General features: G+C 42.1%; 1 protein-coding gene across 1 annotated transcript; it reads right to left on the bottom strand.

Moving 5' to 3' along the window:
- Nucleotides 1-17,490: 17,490 nt before the first annotated feature.
- On the bottom strand, nt 17,491-18,779 carry LOC138908379 (uncharacterized). Its single transcript, XM_070199041.1, has 3 exons — nt 18,336-18,779; nt 17,974-18,098; nt 17,491-17,812 (listed from the first exon to the last, which is right to left on the bottom strand). The coding sequence occupies exons 1-3, from the start codon at nt 18,777-18,779 to the stop codon at nt 17,491-17,493; spliced, it is 891 nt and encodes a 296-aa protein (XP_070055142.1).
- Nucleotides 18,780-18,985: the final 206 nt, after the last annotated feature.

Genomic DNA, 18,985 nt, shown 5'->3' with positions numbered 1-18,985 from the left:
TGAATCCTTGCAAATTTTAGGTGTTCAGCTGGAAATATTTAGGATAAAAGTTACATTTCAAAAAGAGGTATATGAATATCATCTAATGCATTTGGGGGGGGGGGGGGGGGGGGGAAGAACAAAAATTAACGATGTTATATTTATTTGACTCAAAGACGTCGGCAACAATATTTTTTGTCTTTCAAATTTGCCTTTGGAGGAAGAAATACATTGTCTATAAGTCATTTTGTGTAATTATGGTTTCTATTCATTTGTGCACAAATAAAAAATAAATATACTTTCTTCCATGATCAACAAAGTTTGCCAACATCAAACTCGTCATGAATTCGCTTTTTAGAGTGGTCCAATTCAACTTTGCAATTCATTGGTTGGCTTTTTATAATGAATAGTCAATATCAATTGAGCATTAGCACTCGACGAAAAACAAGAATGCGTTTTTTCACTTTTAACCCGTGCCAAAAATTATTTATATTTAATAGTCGAAAAGTGTATAAAATTTGTATAATTTTAATATATAACATACATAATGTATATGATACAAAAAAATACATTATTTTTTACTATTATTTTTAGAGCGGCTATACAATATCATTTTCTCGGAACAAAATACCAAAAACCAAAACTATGATTAAGTCAACTAAGTTATAAGATGATTTTATTAAACTTAATGATGATTATGAACCGGGCAAGTTTCCTCAATAGATTCATCTCCACTTGTCATTAGTATGTTAATTAGTTTTAAACAAAGCGCCAGGTTGGATCCTTTGATCATTCCTATTATTCTCTTTTGTCTGACAAAACTAAGTATTTGATATTTACTCCTACATAGTTTCCTTAGTTTCTTTCATCTCATCCATGATTTTGGCGATATTCGATAATGATGGAATTTGGAAGAAAAATTTAACATTGTCACATCCGAAGCCAGTGTTCTTCATTTGGCAGTTACATTAAATCAGCCATATTCCAATCCAATATTTGCTTTATCCTAGATTAACGTACACCGAAATATCCTATATCAGTGTCAACTATCTCCTGCTGTACAATTGTTGAGTTGGTTACATAAATAAAATACTAATCAGACTGTTTTACGTTAAAGGTCAGGTTGTTGGATTCACCTATGATTAATGCCATTGCTATCAAAGTTAGATTAATAAACCTATATATATTTGTCTTAACTGAACCAGGAGGTCAGAATGACGAAGATCTTTTTGGAAAATAATACTTACCGGCACTCGATGTCTGCACCAGATCATGTAATTTAATATTAAAATTCACAAATTAAAGCGAGAATACATAAGAGGTTGTGTAGGGTAAAATCGGGGTAATATCCAGTGGCGAAGCCAGAAAATTCAATAAGGGTGTCCAAATTTGAATTTTGAACACCCTTTGTGAGTGGGCTAATGCAAGGATGTTTAAAGTCTATTTTTTAATCAATAATAAGTAATATTTTAGCTTATACGTAGTATAATTTTTCGGTGAAGGATGTTCAATTGACCCTTTGGCCAACATAGCTTCGCCCTGGTAATGCCTACCTCGATTTCCCGACGAGAAAATGGAGGGAGAGCACGGATGCACGAGGCCCTTCGTATCGAGATTCAGGAAGGATGAACGATGTGTCCATCATCGGGTATGGTAAAGCGACGCGCCCCGGGCCAAGAATGAGTTCTAAGACCTCGGGAGACATGGTGAACGGTTCTTCATGACGGATAAAGGGTCGTGATATTCGCACTCAATCAGATATCATGGCGCGGATCTCGCTCGATGTCGATTATGGATCAGTAATTACTGGGAAAGAAAGATTTTTACCTTTTTTAGACTTATACTAAGGTTGAAACTCTCCTACTATATAAAGGAAAAGTTTTTCTTTTGTAACATATACTGTAATATGCAAATCAAAGCAATACAAGTTTATTTTCTGTCTTTTAGCTATTGTTAAAGTTTTTGCTCATTTGTTCTGTTCTTCATTCACGACTAGGCTTGAACCGAGGGTCCAATCAAGTACGAGATCATTGGTCAGTGTAAGCTCAAGCTTGGCCATAATATTGCGATTGGTTTGAACATTTATTTCATCTCTAATTCATTTATTTGATATTCTTAATTGTTCGTGTTGAATTAAATCACATATCCTTAAAACTGCGTATAAATTTAATTATTATCCAATTTCGGGGTAAACAGTTTGGCGTCCACCGTGGGGCTAAGGATAATAGTGGTGATTTAATATGAATCTCCATAACACACCATATTTTACGCTTATTCTGTGAAGTCTAAATTTCAGGTCAGCCCAAAAATATCAAACTCCCAGTCTGCTCACTTGAACGTTGACACTGAGTCTGGCCATCACGGAGAAAATAATAATTTGGTGCCCAGTAACGAGGTGCCTCCTGCCGATCTCAACGGTGTCCCTGCTGCCGATCCGGTCGATGCTAACTTGTTGGTGTCCATCAACGTCAATTTGCCAACTGATCCCTAAAACAGTGTTTGCGGGGGACCCCGACTAACATCTCGAGAAGTGCCCGAAGGCGAAGGTGATGGGGTAAGCCTATGGCTAATCTTCGAAATGTTGCAGGCTCAACAAGCGGCGATAGCGCAACTGCAGAATCAAAGCCACGCCCCAACAGGGTCGAGCCCGAACAATCCCGGGAAAGCACTCGAAGAGATGAGTAAATTATCGAGAGGCCGGATGAAGCCGAGCCCAGGGTAAATCCCGAGGTGATGAAGATGCTCGAAGAGTTGACAAAACGAGTTGAGTCGAGTGAGAAAAAGATTGAGGCTAATGAAAAGAAGGTGGAAACATACAACTCCAGGGTCGATCAGATCCCGGGGGCACCCCCTATATTGAAAAGACCGGACTCCAAAAAATTTATACAGAAGCCTTTTCTCCCGAGCGCGGCACCAAAGCCGATCCTAAAAGGTTTCGTATGCCCGACATCCCCAAATTTAATGGGACCACGGATCTAAATGAGCACGTGACCTCCTACACATGCGCAATCAAGGGGAACGATCTGGAAGACGATGAGATCGAGTCAGTATTACTGAAGAGGTTTGGGGAGACTTTGTCCAAAGGAGCAATGATATGGTATCACAACTTGCCCCCAAATTACATTGACTCATTTGCTATGCTTGCAGATGCTTTCGTAAAAGCCCATGCCGGGTCCATGGACAACGAGATGCTTAGGGAGTTCGTGCCAAGGCTCCAGATGGAATGGATAGACCTACCTCCAGTTGCAGATGATTGGGCCGTTTAGGCATTCAATCAGGGGCTCAACCCCCGGAGTTCCTTGGCCTCTCAATAGCTAAAACAAAATTTGGTGGTGTACCCAGCGGTAACCTGGGCTGACATCCACAACAGGTACCAGTTAAAGATCAGGGTTGAGGACGACCAACTCGGGGCCCCTTTTGGATCTGTTTACCCCATCAGGGCCGACGATAGGTCTAAGAGGGCCATTGATCAAGAGCCAAGACCGGTCCGAGATCGGTATCAACCATACAGCGCAGACCGAAGGGGGAACAGATCCAGGCATCATCCCGCAAGGAATGAGAAGATAAGCGATCGAGGGCCCGGTGGCCAAGGCCTGATGATCAAAAATGGGTTCGATAGGCTGCTCGGGAGCATGGAAGCACCGAGATTTTTAGAATACAATTTCAACGTGGACACTGCCAGCATTGTGTCAGACATAAGATGCATTAAAGAGACCAAGTGACCCCAACCTTTGCAGTCTGATCCTACATAGAGAGATCCCAATTTGATGTGTAAATATCAAGGCACTCACGGTCACAGGACCGAAGATTGCCGGCAGTTAAGAGAAGAAGTTGCCCGATTATTCAACAACGGGCACCTCCGAGAATTCCTAAGTGATCGAGCCAATAACCACTTCAGGAACAGGGATGCCAACAAACAAGTCGAACAAGAGGAGCCTTAGCACGTGATTAACATGATAATTGAAGGAGTCGATGTCCCCCAAGGATCAATGATAAAGCGCACTAAAGTATCTATCACAAGGGGAAAACGCACCCGGGATTATGTCTCAGAGGGAGCCATTTCGTTCAGTGACGAAAATGCTGAGGGCATCATACAACTTCACAATGATGCACTGGTAATATCCGTACTTATCAATAAATCTCGAGTTAAATGTGTGCTGATTGATCCAGGTAGCTCGGCCAATATCATCAGATCAAGGGTCGTAGAGCAATTGGGGTTACAGGACCAAATCGTGCTAGCGGTCCGGGTATTGAATGGGTATAACATGGCATGTGAGACCATTAAAGGAGAAATAGTAGCTTGCTAGTGAACACTGCCGGGACAATTCAATAAATAAAGTTCTACGTGATCAAGTGGGACATGAGGTATAACGGTCTACGGAGAAAAGCCGTCCGCGAAAGAGATATTCGTTATCGATGAGGTAATCCCGGTACCCGCAATTTCGACATCAAGGAATGCGGAACTGACCAGAAAGGAAGAGATTAAATAGCAATAATTAATACCGGCCTCGGCCGAATCGGAGAAAGATGAGGAGTAGACGAGGAGGATGATTATTGCATCCCGATATCATTCATAGCTCCTGATGACACCGATGCCACCAAATCGACGGTTAAAGAATTGGAGCAAGTCATATTGATCGAACACCTACTGGTTCGAAAGGTATACCTAGGCACGGGGTTAACCCCCGAGCTCAAGAAAAAACTTATTGATTTTCTTAAAGCTAACGTCGATTGTTTCTCTTAGTCCCATCTTGACATGACAGGGATTCCACCGGAGGTAACCACTCACAAGCTGAGTTTGAAACCAAAGTTCCATTCGGTTAAGCAGAAGAGGAGGCCACAGTCCAAGATCAAACATGCGTTCATCAAGGATGAGGTATCCAAACTTCTAAAAATAGGATCCATCCGAGAGGTTAAATACCCGGACTGGTTAGCTAACGTAGTGGTAGTGCCTAAAAAGGGAAATAAACTAAGAATGTGTGTGGATTACAAAGATCTAAACAAAACATGCCCTAAGGATTCTTTCCCTTTGCCTAACATCAATCGAATGATCGACGCGACTGCCGGCCACTAGATACTCAGTTTTCTCGACGCCTACTCCGGGTACAACCAAATTCGGATAGACCCAGACGATCAAGAAAAGACTCTTTCATTACCAAATTCAGCACCTACTGTCGCGCCCCATTTTCTCGCAAAGCGGGTTTTGACGTGTGACAATTTTTTTAAATGAAGGTATTAAAAGAGAAGAGTCGCCACCTAACAATATTTGAGGTGCGTTAGGACACCAATTTGAAAATAACTCTATTTGACTAGTCCGTGTCACCAAAGATCGGGTAAGGGCTCAAATTACCACAAAGAGAAGGTGTTAGGCACTTTTCAAGGTCCACAACTGTGGGTCCCAGCCGAATTTTAAACTATGTGGATTATGTGATTAGGTTAGGTGATCAAATAAACAAAGGGAAATTTAGAATTCAAAGAGTCTTACTATAACACATGAGAATTGGTACGAATCTTAATGATCACATGGATGCAACTACATTGGTCTATGTTAAATGACTAAGTGTAAATAACAAGTATATAAAGAAAAGTGGGGATCCTAAGTTATTTAGCCTAAAGGATCACCCCGTGCTAAAGGATCACTCCGTGCAACATAAATAATACTTCGCAACTCCCTTAAGGTAGGGGTTGCTCATATTATTCAGCGAGCACAGTCTATCATCTCTTACTACCCAATTACTATGTGAAGTTTCTACCTAAAGGCGCTCTAATTCAATTCTAAATCGTATTCTATGCATGCACTACTCGTCCCGTACCTACGGTCCATGAGGCATTGGACCTATTATTTGGATGGTTCTAGACTTCACCTATGATGCTCAAAATAATAAAACTAAGCAACATTCAAAACAAATAGGACTCCACATAAAGACAATTAAAGGCCCATGTTAGCCTCCGCAACAAATGCACGCGGGCAGTTTAGGCAGTACATAGTTCCAGAATCGATACTTAGAGTCCTATAGGCATGGTTTCTAGGTGATTCTGAATTCCAGTATCGTATATGCATTGTTATTGTTCTAAGTGGCTTAGGCGAGGAGGCAGTAAACTATTTGCAGACTCAGGATTAGCACTGATTTTATAGATAGGCGTCTCAGGCGAGTGACACTGTCCTATAGGCATAATTTCTAAGTTATTTGCATAATGGGCAGTGAAAGCTATTAAAACTAAGAATTTCCAGCGTTTGATTCTATACTCATGCTTTCTAGGCGAATAACAGTATTCTATAGGCAAGATTTCTAATAGTTTGTATTTGAACTCGCTGTTAACATACTTATTCCTATATACATGCTATCTAGGTGGAAGTGTAATAAAACGGCAGAAGCAGTTGAATAAGAGATTAGTGTCGCGGACCCGTTTTCTGGGCGCTCAGCGAGGGCAGCAAGATAGCCTGACTACTACTCTTGCTTCAGCCTTTAACAAGAAACAAGCACAAAATCATGTTTTGAACCAAGGCAATCACACAAATTCAAAGGTTGGAGAGATAACGAAATGAAAGACACAAACATGGGAGGCCAAGGCCAATTTTTGGGGTTTTTCTCATATACAAAAGAAGGAAATACAAGTAAAGAGATCTGCCTTCTAACAAGGCCTAAGTATCCTATTTATACAGAAAAATGTCCACAGGCAGCTAAGCTGGCTGTGGGCCCGTCCAGCCTATGGTGTACTGCTTTATGCTGGATTCCAGGAAGGTGTTGGCAGCCCATGTGCCAATTGACTTGTCCAGATGCTGTGGCCCAGTTCTTGCTGGCAAGCAGTTACTCCCATGTTCATCCAGACAGGATGTGGCCCTACCTAGTTATGCAGCACATGCCTTTGCTGGCAGTATGTTACTTCCATGATTGTCCTGGCAGACTGTGGTCCTACCCAGTTGGGCTGCATGTGACTTTGCTGACGAAAAGTAGCCCTTAGGAGGGCCCGGACAGCCTGTCGGATTGTTGCCTCCATGTGCAAAGACCTTCTGGTCTTTGGCAGCCAAGTTTGGCTCGTTTGGCAGCCCTTTAGGCAGCAAATTTGGGTGGAAAATATGTGAGTCGGTACACTCTCCCCCACTTGAAATGGCGACGACCTCGGCACCACACCGATTCAAGTAGTCGTGAACTTGATCTTTGAACGGCCACAATGCCTCATATTTCTCCCGCGTTGCCCTTTCTGACGGTTGCCCTTTCCATCGGACAAGAAATTGGGCGCTTGAATTGCCCCAACCTACTCCTTGTATCACCCGATGCTTGATAATGGTCTTGACCTTTTTGTCGACAACCGAAGAACTTGTGAAAACATTTGGTCGCTTGGATTGCCTCCGCTCCATATCACCCTTGTCTCTACAAGGTTCCTTTAACGGACTGACATGCCTCGACCCAAGTAGCTTTCCACGTTGCTTCCTTGAATTCTCCAACTTTGGAGGTGACATGTACGGACCCATGGCATGTGGCTTTGCCCACGGAATAAAGTCCTTACCCTTAAGGACTCGTTGTTTAGAAGGAGTCAAGGCTTTGTCCCTCTTGACCTCCTTAGTCCCTGTCCCAACTGCCAAAACCGGTGCTCCCTCTTCCTTGAAGCCTTTTACGATTTGAATCGAGGACAACAAACTAACAACTTGTGGTACCCGAACTGCCGGCACCATATACGGACCCCTTGGGTCATAAATGTATGTCTGGTTGAGAAATGGGCATATGTATGCCTTCACTGCATCCCAATAATCCAGCACCAGTACCAGATCAAATACGTCCAGGGAAGCGACAAAGAAACTCACGTTTCCCTGCCAAGATCCTAAGCTGAGCTGCACATTGCGGGCGATCCCTTTCACGTTGGTGGGTTTGGCGTTCACCGTCTTCAGTACAGAACTGCTAGGACCGAACACAAGGCCAAGTGGCTTAGCCTTTGCTTCGGACACAAAATTGTGTGTCGCGCCGGTGTCTACCATGATACGGACTGATTGTCCGTTTAATTGTGCAATCACATCGTCACCTAAAGTGTGAACCAGTTTGACAATGTCATGCTTCCCTTGGGCGACCTGCTTCAAAGTAGGCTTTTCGGCAACTACTGTGCCCAGTACCATGTTGCCAAGATGAGCTATGTGCGGCGGTTGTTCTTTGGTTTGTTCATCCGCTTGGATCCTTTCCTCTGTTAGCCTCCTCTCGGCAGTAATTATGGCGCCGAGTTTCTTCAAAGAAGGACAATCTTTGTAGCCATGACTAGTGTCCTTGCAGATATAACAACCATCGCCATCCTTCCTCCTTTGATTGTACCGGTCGCGCCAGTGCGCCTTGTTGCCTTGTTCTCTGGAATCGCGGTCAGGGGCAGCAACTTGTTTGCCCTTGTCCCGACATCCATGGTCTCCATCCGGTTGGAAGTTGGTGTCCCTCGCCTTTGTGGCTTCTGTCCTATAATCATTTAAGGACTCTACAACCGCAATAGCTTCATCGACGTCTTTGACTTGACGTCACTGCAATTCCTGTTTTGCCCAATCTTGAAGGCCATCGATGAAAGTGAATAACAAGTCATCGCTTGCTAAGTTTGGAATTTGCAGAATGAGTTTCATGAAATTTCTCACGTACTCGCTTATGGTAGTTGTTTGCTTGAGCTCTCTCAACTTCCTACATGCCTCGTTGACAACATTTTGGGGGTAGAACTGGCGCTTCAGTTCGAACTTGAACTGATCCCAGCTCTTGATGGAGCAAGTTCCCTTCTCCATGTCTGCTTTATTCCGTCTCCACCAGAGCATGGCGGTATCGGCAAGATACATCACTGCTGCCCGGATCTTGGCAGCCTCATCAACGATGTAAAGGTGCTCAAAGTAGTCTTCCATCTTCCAGATGAAGTTCTCTACTTCTTGAGCATCTCGTTCGCCCCTAAACTCCTTCGGTTTTGGGCCCTCGATCTTGGTCTCCCGCACTGTCACATGACCAGTGCCACCAGCTAACTCTACTGCCTTCAGTTGTTGCTTTAGGAGCTCAATCTCCCCGTGCAACGCCGATACAGCCTCGGTCAGCTTGAGCTCAAGGTTGGTCAGTCCTTTCTTATGCTCAAAAATTGCTTGATCTACCGACTCTTTGACCTCATCTAGTCCATCTAGAGTCGTAGACTCAAGTGCTTGGAAGTAATCCAGAACTTCTCCCATATGCTGGTTTAGAGCATCTAAACTAGCTTCAGTGAGACCCATTCTCACGTTTAAAGGATTTGAGACAGAAGCCTCACAATCTTCACCATGGCTAACCTGTTGTGGGGGCAGCGGTAAAGCTGGCGCAGCGGTAAAGCTGGCGCCTCACTTGTTACAGCTATGGCGGGATCTCAAACTTTGCTTGTTCCTCTCTTCTTTGGTTTCTGCCGCTTTGTTGGTGACTCGTCTCTGCCACGAATGTTGTCTAAGTTGACGTTATCTCCATCAGTTGCCATGGTCGATAACCTTTGCTTTGATACCACTTGTCGCGAACCCATTTTCTGGGGGCTCAACGAGGGCAGCAAGATAGCTGACTACTACTCTTGCTTCAGCCCTTAACAAGAAACAAGCACAAAATCGTGTTTTAGACCAAGGCAATCACACAAACTCAAAGGTTGGAGGGATAACGAAATGAAAGACACAAAGATGGGAGGCCAAGGCCAATTTTCAGGGTTTTTCTCATATACAAAAGAAGGAAACACAAGTAAACAGATCTGCCTTCTAACAAGGCCTAAGTATCCTATTTGTACAGAAAAATGTCCACAGGCAGCTAAGCTGACTGTGGGCCCGTCCAGCCTGTGGTGCACTACTTTATGCTGGATTCCAGGAAGGTGTTGGCAGCCCATGTGCCAATTGACTTGTCCAGCTGTTGTGGCCCAGTTCTTGCTAGCAGGCAGTTGCTCCCATGTTCATCCAGACAGGATGTGGCCCTACCTAGCTGTGCAGCACATGCCTTTACTGGCAGCATGTTGCTTCCATGATTGTCCTGGCAGACTGTGGTCCTGCCCAGTTGGGCTGCATGTGACTTTGCTGACGAAAGTAGCCCCTAGGAGGGCCCGGACAGCCTGTCGGATTGTTGTCTCTATGTGCAAAGACCTTCTGGTCTTTGGCAGCCAAGTTTGGCTCGTTTGGCAGCCCTTTAGGCAACAAATTTGGGCGGAAAATATGTGGGTCGGTACATTAGTGTCCTATGGTCATGATATCTAGATGGAAAGTGCATCAAAAGTAATAGAAGTAATTTGATCAATTAATTATTTGAAGTCCTATAGACATGATATGTAGGTTAGCAAAAGCATATAATATACGTCCTATAGGCATGTCGTCTAAACGCACAGTAATAACAAGTATGGCGATTAATAGCATGTTTAAGACAGTGTACGAGTATTAGACAAATTAGTTGAGGTGTGTGCAATTCCTTGATACATGATTTCTACTAGTGTGTAGAAATAGAGCAAGTTAAACAAGATAACGAATAAAGCACGTAGACCCTATAGGCATGTTCTCTACCCTTTATGCAAGAACGAAGCACACCCATTCCCTAATTTCACAAACACCCCAATTATTCGTTATTACAAGTTACAGTACCAAAATGGAATAATACAAACTCAAAGATGATAAAATATAGACTGAAACAAGTACAAACCCGCTATAAAATAACCCAGTGAATTCCTGGGCCTTTAGCAGCCTCACCAACCAACAGACCCAAATCTCAAGCTCATAAGGACAGTACATTCTTCCTGAATCCAATGCACAAGTCCAACAACACATATGGCCCAACACCAGGCCCAATGAATAACTTACTTAGCCAAATGGATGCCAAACTTAACCATACAGGTGACAGACCACTCGTGGAATTAATTAAACAACTTTTCACACTTAACTCCTAAAGCTACAACTAATCAACAGTTCTAACCAAAGCATATAGACAAGATCGCATGAAATACTGACAAGTTTACAAGGCAGGTTCATGTTTGTATTCTCAGAAACAAAGCTAAAGTAACAGGATTGACCATCATAGGATAGTGAACTATTCCAAAAGAGTTTCAAGAGTAAACTAATTCAGAATTAGCCTAAAAGAGCTTTAGACACAATATTTAAACATGAAAATCTAATAGAGTCATAGACAAGAACAAGTAGAGCATAGCCTTCACATGAAAGTTTTAATATGAAGGCCTAGTGAAAACAACATAACAAATTAGGTTCATGATCGAGCAATCACTTAGTAGAAGATAAGAAAACTTGAACATATTGAATATCAGTAACAATACCAGCAGAACTTATAGTAAACAGAAGACATGTCAATTTTCAAATCAATAGGACAGACAAGCATCAAACCTTGTACCAATTGGCCACATATAGGCAAAAATGTTAATTATGAGATTTACTCTAAAAGTCTTAACTAATACTGAAAAATACAGGATCGAACAAGTCAAGAAAAGCACACACTAGAGTTACAAATAGCATGGGAACAAGTCATAGCTAATAGTAGAACTCCAGAGAGATAAAAGTTGGGCATGAATATCTCAACAGGAATTAGAACACATTTTGGGCATGAGTTGGCTATCATAATAGTACAGAACAAGGCAAGGAACCAAACTCAGAATAAGCAACAGGTATAAGTAACTAAATATTCAAAAACATAATGATTAGAAATTATTTAGGTTGGACACACCTAATGAGCATGCATTAAGGCTAGCATATTAGGCTAAGTATTTAGATAGGCTTGCAGAGAAATAGCAAATTATGCATTAAGGATTCAATCATCAAGAAAGGAGTTTGAGCAAGAACATAGTTTCATAAGGGTTTTGGTACAAGAAATAAAAATAAGGTTCAACAACCATCAATCAGGTTTCAATTATGAATCAGGCAGGCATTATGAATCAACTTAGCTATCCACATGTGAGTTAAAATCATAACTCGCATAGAATTGAAGCTAGGGAACTATAGAGTAGTACTAAAACAAGCAGAATTGTATACGAAGGGGCATAATATTGAAATTAACTCAGGGAAATCCAAATAGCACTAATGCACCTAACACAAACACTAACAGAAAGAAGTAGAAGTGCGAGAGTATAGGGCACTAACCAGTTGCAGACAAACTAGGCAAAGGATGAAGAACTCGAAAATCTCAAGAATAGTTGTGGTTATTGAAGACCAGTAAAACCTCAACTCTCTAGTGCTTCAGAGTTCACAGGAGCCTCGAAATGGACTTCGAGCAGTGCTTGCACTGGAGGAAGGCGAACAAAATCTGGTGGCCTTGGCTTTCAGCAGGCCAAGAGCTCAATTTCAGAATAGTACAAAATAAATGAGAGTGAGAGAATAGTTCTTAAGGTGAAAAAGTCTGTCCAAAAGGAAAATTGGGGAGGGGTTATATAGTGGTAGAAATCGAGCAAGCAAATATGGAAAATAATTAATCAAACACAAATAAGGAAAGAAAATCACATGCAATCGATAATAGAACCAGTAAAGAAAAAAATGAAATTTCAAACCCTAGTTTGACGGAAATCAAAGATTAGCCGAGGATCTTGGTAAATCGGACCCATATAATTTGGTAGTAAGTGTATATAGATGAAATATCATCTAAGTCTCGAAGATTGAGGATGATTGTTCATAACTCAGGGCCTGGTACTTGCCAAGAATAGGCGAGTACTAGGTGATGCCAAAATCGTGTAAGTAACAAGATGACAGAATGTATAAGGTAAGGGAATCATGGATTGATTCCATTTTGGGGCTGGATTCGGAGAGGATTTGAGAGTATGACGGCTAGGGTTTCTCTAAGACGAGTGGAATGGAGAGGTTTCAGAGGCAACTGTTTAGGTGGGAATGTCCCTAAGGTTTAGGTTATGGAGAAGTTACGCCCACATTTGATGGGTACAAAGGTGATTGTCCACATGGATCATGCGGCGCTTCGGTATCTAATGAGCAAGAAAGATTCAAAGGCGCAGTTAATGAGATGGGTGCTTTTATTACAAGAGTTCGATCTAGAAATCCAAGACCACAAAGGCAGTAAAAACCAAGTGGCAGACCACTTGTCTCACTTGGAGGAGGAGGGGAGGCCACATGACGGCCTTGAAATCAATGACTCCTTCCCCAACGAGCAACTTCTAGCCATTTCAATAACCAAGATGCCATGGTTCTCCGACTTAGCAAATTATCTTGTGAGTGGTATTATACCGAATGAGTTCTCTTTAAACCAAAGAAAGAAACTCAAACGGGATTGCCTTGACTACTATTGGGATGAACTGTACCTCTTTCGGATTTGTACCGATAGTGTGATTCGAAGATGTGTGCCGGAGGAGGAACAGGTGGAAATTCTTGATGCTTTCCACTCTTCACCGTATGGTGGTCACCATGGTGGAGCGAGAACGACGGCGAAAGTGTTGAGTTGTGGATTCTATTGGCCTACTCTCTACAAGGACGCAAGTGATCTAGTCAAGCGTTGTGATGAATGTCAAAGGGCCGGTGGGATTTCTAAGAAAAATAAGATGCCCCTCACCACCATCTTGGAAATTGACATCTTTGATGTGTGGGGCATTGATTTCATGGGACCGTTCGTAAGCATTTGTGGGAACACCTACATTTTGGTAGTTGTGGAATATGTGTCAAAGTGGGTTAAGGCCGTTGCTCTACCCAACAACGAAACTCGAAGTGTGGTGGCATTTTTGAAAAAGAACATCTTTACAAGATTTGGTACTCCAAGGGCCATTATAAGTGATGGAGGATCGCACTTTTGCAACAAAGCTTTTGATACTTTACTCACCAACTATGGTGTCACTCACAAAGTCACGACCCCATATCACCCTCAAGCAAGCGGACAAGTGGAAGTATCCAACCGAGAGATCAAGAGTATTTTGTCAAACAAATAAATGCCAACCGGACAGATTGGTCAAAGAAACTTGATAATGCTTTATGGGCTTATAGGATGGCTTACAAAATACTGATTGGGATGTCTCCATACCGGTTAGTGTTCAGGAAAGCTTGTTACCTTCCGGTGGAACTTGAGCACAAGGCTGTGTGGGCATTGAAGAAGCTAAATCTTGAGTGGGATGTCGCCGCCAATTTAAGGGTGGCACAATTGAATGAGCATGATGAATTCCGGTACCGTGAATATACAAGTTCTTCCTTATACAATGAGAAGATGAAGTACCTCCATGACAAGTACATTCGGAACAAGGAGTTCAAAGAAGGTGATATTGTGTTATTGTTCAATTCTCGATTACGGATGTTTCCGGGAAAGTTGAAGTCTAAATGGAGTGGCTCGTTTGAGGTTGTGAGTGTGACACCCTTTGGTGCAGTAGACTTGAAGAATAAAAATGATGAAGTGTTTAGAGTCAATGGTCACCGGGTGAAGCATTGTTTGGGAAAAGTTGATGATGGCCACGTCGTGGCATTGATTCATTTCAAGTGATTGATGGTAATTTGCGTCGTGTCGAGACGTTAAATCAGGCACTTCTTGGGAGGCAACCCATGTTTCTTTTTATTATTCTTTTTCTTCTTTGTTTTAGATAAGTCTTGTTTTGTGCTAACTGGTTTTGAAGTATGTTGCAGGAATGAGTGTGCTTTGCAGGAACTGTGCTCAGGAAAAATGTTAAGTGTGGAAAAAAGTGCGGACCGCACAATCTTGATGGCCACAACAGAAAGGAGTTTGCGGCCGCACAATTCATTGTGCGACCGCACAATTGGAGATCACAAAATTGCAAACTCTCTGAAGTTTGAATTGCAGAGAAATGGCCGATCTGTGGCCACACAAGGAATTGTGCGGTCCGCACAAAAATCTGCGGCCGCATTTAGAATTGTGCGGACCGCAGATTGACAAAGATGGAAGCAGGTGACAGGTAAAGAGTGCGGACCACATACTAAATTGTGTGGCCGCACTCGGCTGCTATTCCTTGCCTTAAAATCAGCCAACTATAAATAGTGATCCTCTACCACTGTTCAAAACTTTACACACTCTGACTAGTTGACACCAAAGCAAGCACTGTGCACTCAAATTGATTCAATCATCTCGCATTCACTTCATCACCCTAGATTCTTCCCTGCATCACTCATTACTGGTATGTTCAATTCATAACTGAGAGTAGAGGAGGAGAAGTTTGGGATCCACAGTGACCTACATGAAAGAGCGAACTTCCTTGATGATTAAGTCAACTCTTGATGCTCTAGTGTCACATTAAAACTATTTGTGCTTAAAACTTCAAATCATTGCCTTGTTGATAGTTCATAAGTGTTGTGGATAATTGTTGGTCCCAATTGATGTGTGTTTGCTTCACCTTAGATTAGCTGGAATAGCTCTTTTCTTGTGGAGGTGGGAATTACCTTATTTGCTCGAGGACAAGAAAAAGCTTAAGTTTGGGGGAGTTGATAAGTGGGGATTTTAACTACTTATTTGCGCCTTTTGACTTTTGTTTTAGTTCAAAAATGTTTAAAGGTATTCCCGAAAACTGATGAAATATGCTTACTTGCAGGAGTATTGGAAAATGAGCCATTACGATGAAATCAAACTCAAGAGGAGTGCTTTTGAACAAGGACAAAAATCAAGCACAAAAAGCTAAAGTGCAGACTGCAGAATTCTGTGTGCGGCCGTAGAACATGAAGAAGAATTAATAGAACTGCAATGTAAGGTGCGGATCACACAATAATTGTGCGTGCAGAAGTCAAGGTTAAGAGAGTTCCAACTCCAAGCCCAGCAAGAATTGCGGACCGCACTATAATTGTGCGGCCGCAGAAATCAAATGTGTTGCCGCACCCAGAATTGTGCGGTCCGCAGAACTCAAGAGACGCGGCCACAATGCAGAATTGTGTGGCCACGGATCCAACTCCTGTCAAGAGCTGAAGCAATGTGCGGACTGCACATAAAATTGTGCGGCCGCAGAACCTCCGAAAGGGCAATTTTGTCCGAAAATTTCAGCTTTGTATAAATAGACTACTTTCACGAAATTAGGTCAAGTTTTGAATACCAGAAAGTCTGTAGCCATTTTTATTTACTCTTTTAGGAAACTTTAGTTTATATTGTTGATTTTACATTGGATTTTCATCTATTAATCGTTCAATATGAATTTTATCATCTTTTTTTCTTTATTTTTCCTCAATATCCACTATGAGTAGCTAAATTTCGAGCTAGGGTTGTGACCCAACCCTAGTGTGGGAACCTAATGGGTGTTTGATTTAGTACTTGTTTATGGTTGGGTGTGTATTATTTAACCTAGTTCTTGCTATAATTGTAGAATTAATAGTTGCAAATATTGGTTCAAGCCTATTTGACTTGGTCTCTACTTGAGAAATAGAGACTTAGTCTAGGAAAAATTCTCTAACAAGAGTTTGGGATGAAATCAAGAGATCGATAATCCCAATTAAAGGGTTAAACCTGGAGATAGTAAAACCCAACTTGAGCAATTTGTCAATTGTTTAGTTCAATACCCATTTGGACTTGAAAAAGCCAAATTGGGCAAAACCACTCTCTTACCGAGAGGTATTGAGTGGGTATTTGAGTGTTGATTGCTATAATACACCCCGACCAACGAAACTCACTCTAAAGCCCACAACCCGTTAGGCAAACACCTAGGTGGAAGTCACAGCCCTAGAACTTTTACATATTTGAAAAACAACAACAAAAACATTCTTCTCTAGTTTCATATTTTTCAATTGCAATCCTTAGTATAATTTTAGAAGTAAAATCAAAACAAAATTTGTGGAAGTGCTACTTAGACAATTCACGTGCTTAGACCAAATACATACCACTAATCCCATCTACGCTCCCTGTGAATTCGATCCCGGCTCCTAGTTGGGTATTATTATTGTAATCGACCGCTTCACAACCCCAATTCGAGGTGTGACTTGGGCGAGATCACCTGCATCCAAAGGAAAATCGTGAGTTTGGAGGGGGGAAGGTTAGTTCGTGCTCTCGATTCCTTGATTTGCCTTTGTTCTTGTCTTGAGGTCATGTTTGAGTCACCACAGGTAGCGTCTGGCTACTGTAGAAAAATAAAAAAAAATTTGAAAAACATGCATTTGTGATAAATCGTTTGTAGTTGTTTGAAATATGTGATAATGCCTGAGAGTAAACAATTTTGACGAATTGGTGAATGTGACACGCTTTTGAGATATTACAACCTCCTTAACACAGGGCTTCCTACATATCCCCTTTTAAACGGGAATCAGGTCAAGCGTAGTTCAGGTTACATCAAATAGAAAGTGCAAATATAATCTTAAACATAATATCTCTTGACTGCGTCTGAATTGATAGGTTTTGGTCATATCTCTCCATTCATCTCTGCAAGTATAAGTGATCCTCCTGTCAGTACTTGGTGAACCATGTAAGGGCCTTGCTAGTTGGGTGAGAATTTCCCCTTTGCTTCATCCTGATATGGGAAGATCCGTTTCAGTACCAGTTGCCCCGAGGTGAATTGCCTTGACCTAACCTTTTTGTTGAAAGCTCTTGCCATTCTGTTCTGGTAGAGTTGACCGTGACACACTGCATTCATTCTTTTACTATCAATGAGAGCTAGTTGTTCATACTGGTTTCATACCCATTCTACGTCGCTGAGCTCGGCTTCTTGTATGATTCTTAAGGAAGGGATCTCCACTTCGGCGGGAATAACGGCTTTAGTATCATAAACCAGTAGATAGGGAGTTGCCCCAGTTGATGTACAGACTGTGGTTCGATACCCTAGTAAAGCAAATGGTAGCTTTTCGTGCCATTGTTTGTAGTTGTCCACCATTTTCCTCAATATCTTCTTGATGTTCTTATTGGCGGCTTCAACGACCCCATTCATTTGCATCTTGTATGTTGTGCAATTTCGATGCTTGATCTTGAATGTTTCACACATGGCTTTCATCATATCACTGTTGAGATTGACAGCATTGTCAGTGATGCTTGACTCAGGTACTCCAAATCGACAAACAATGCGATCCCGGACAAATATGCTACGACCTTCTTAGTCACAGCCTTATAGGACGCGGCTTCAACCCATTTTGTGAAGTAGTCTATAGCCACCAAAATGAACCTGTGTCCATTGGAAGCAGCAAGTTCAATTGGTCCGATGACATCCATGCCCCAACCAGAGAAATGCCAGGGCAAATTCGTTATATTGAGTTCGTTGGGCGGCACTCGTATCATATCAGCGTGCATCTGGCATTGGTGACACTTTTAAACATAGTTGATGCAATCTGTTTCCATAGTCATCTAGAAATACCGTGCTCTTAATATCTTCTTGGCCAAAATGAAACCGTTCATGTGAGATCCGCAAGTTCTGGCATGTATTTCTTCAAGCAATCTAGATTCCTCCTTGGCATTGACATATCACAGTAATCCCAAATCAGGAGTCCTTCTATATAGAATTCCTCCGCTTTGAAAGAAATGATTGACCAATCTTCGGAGTGTTCGCTTCTGAGTGTGTGTAGCATTCTCTTGATATTCTCCCTTTTCCAAGTACTCCTTGATGTCATGGAACCACGGATTTCCGTCAAACTCTTCTTCAACAAGAGCACAATAAATTGGCTGCTTATGAATTCCTATTGGGATAAGATCGATGAAATTCTTGTCTGGATGTTGTATCATGGAAGACAAGGTGGCTAATGAATCTACAAATTCATTATGAATCCTTGGAACATGCTTGAATTCTATTTTCGCGAACCTCTTGATCAGCTCTTGTACACAATGCAAGTATGGCAATATTTTGGTATTCTTAGTAGCCCATTCTCCTAGAACCTGGTGCACCAATAGATCTGAATCTCTGATTACCAGCAACTCCTGAATGTTCACATCGACGGCTAACCTGAGTCCCAAGATGCAGGCCTCATATTCTGCCATATTGTTGGTGCACGGGAACCTAAGTTTTGCGGATACCGGGTAATGTTGACTAGTTTCTGATACTAAGACAACTCCGATGCCCACTCCCTTGAAGTTTGTTGCTCCGTCGAAGAACATCCTCCAACCGTCGTATGCTTCAGTAATATATTCTCCTACAAATGATACCTCTTCGTCGGGAAAATACGTCTTTAGAGGTTCGTATTCTT

Source organism: Nicotiana tomentosiformis, chromosome 3 (assembly GCF_000390325.3).
Source record: "Nicotiana tomentosiformis chromosome 3, ASM39032v3, whole genome shotgun sequence".
In the NCBI taxonomy this organism is placed as follows: domain Eukaryota; kingdom Viridiplantae; phylum Streptophyta; class Magnoliopsida; order Solanales; family Solanaceae; genus Nicotiana; species Nicotiana tomentosiformis.
The sequence above is the reverse complement of the archived record's forward strand: the minus strand, read 5'-3'. Positions and strand labels throughout refer to the sequence as shown.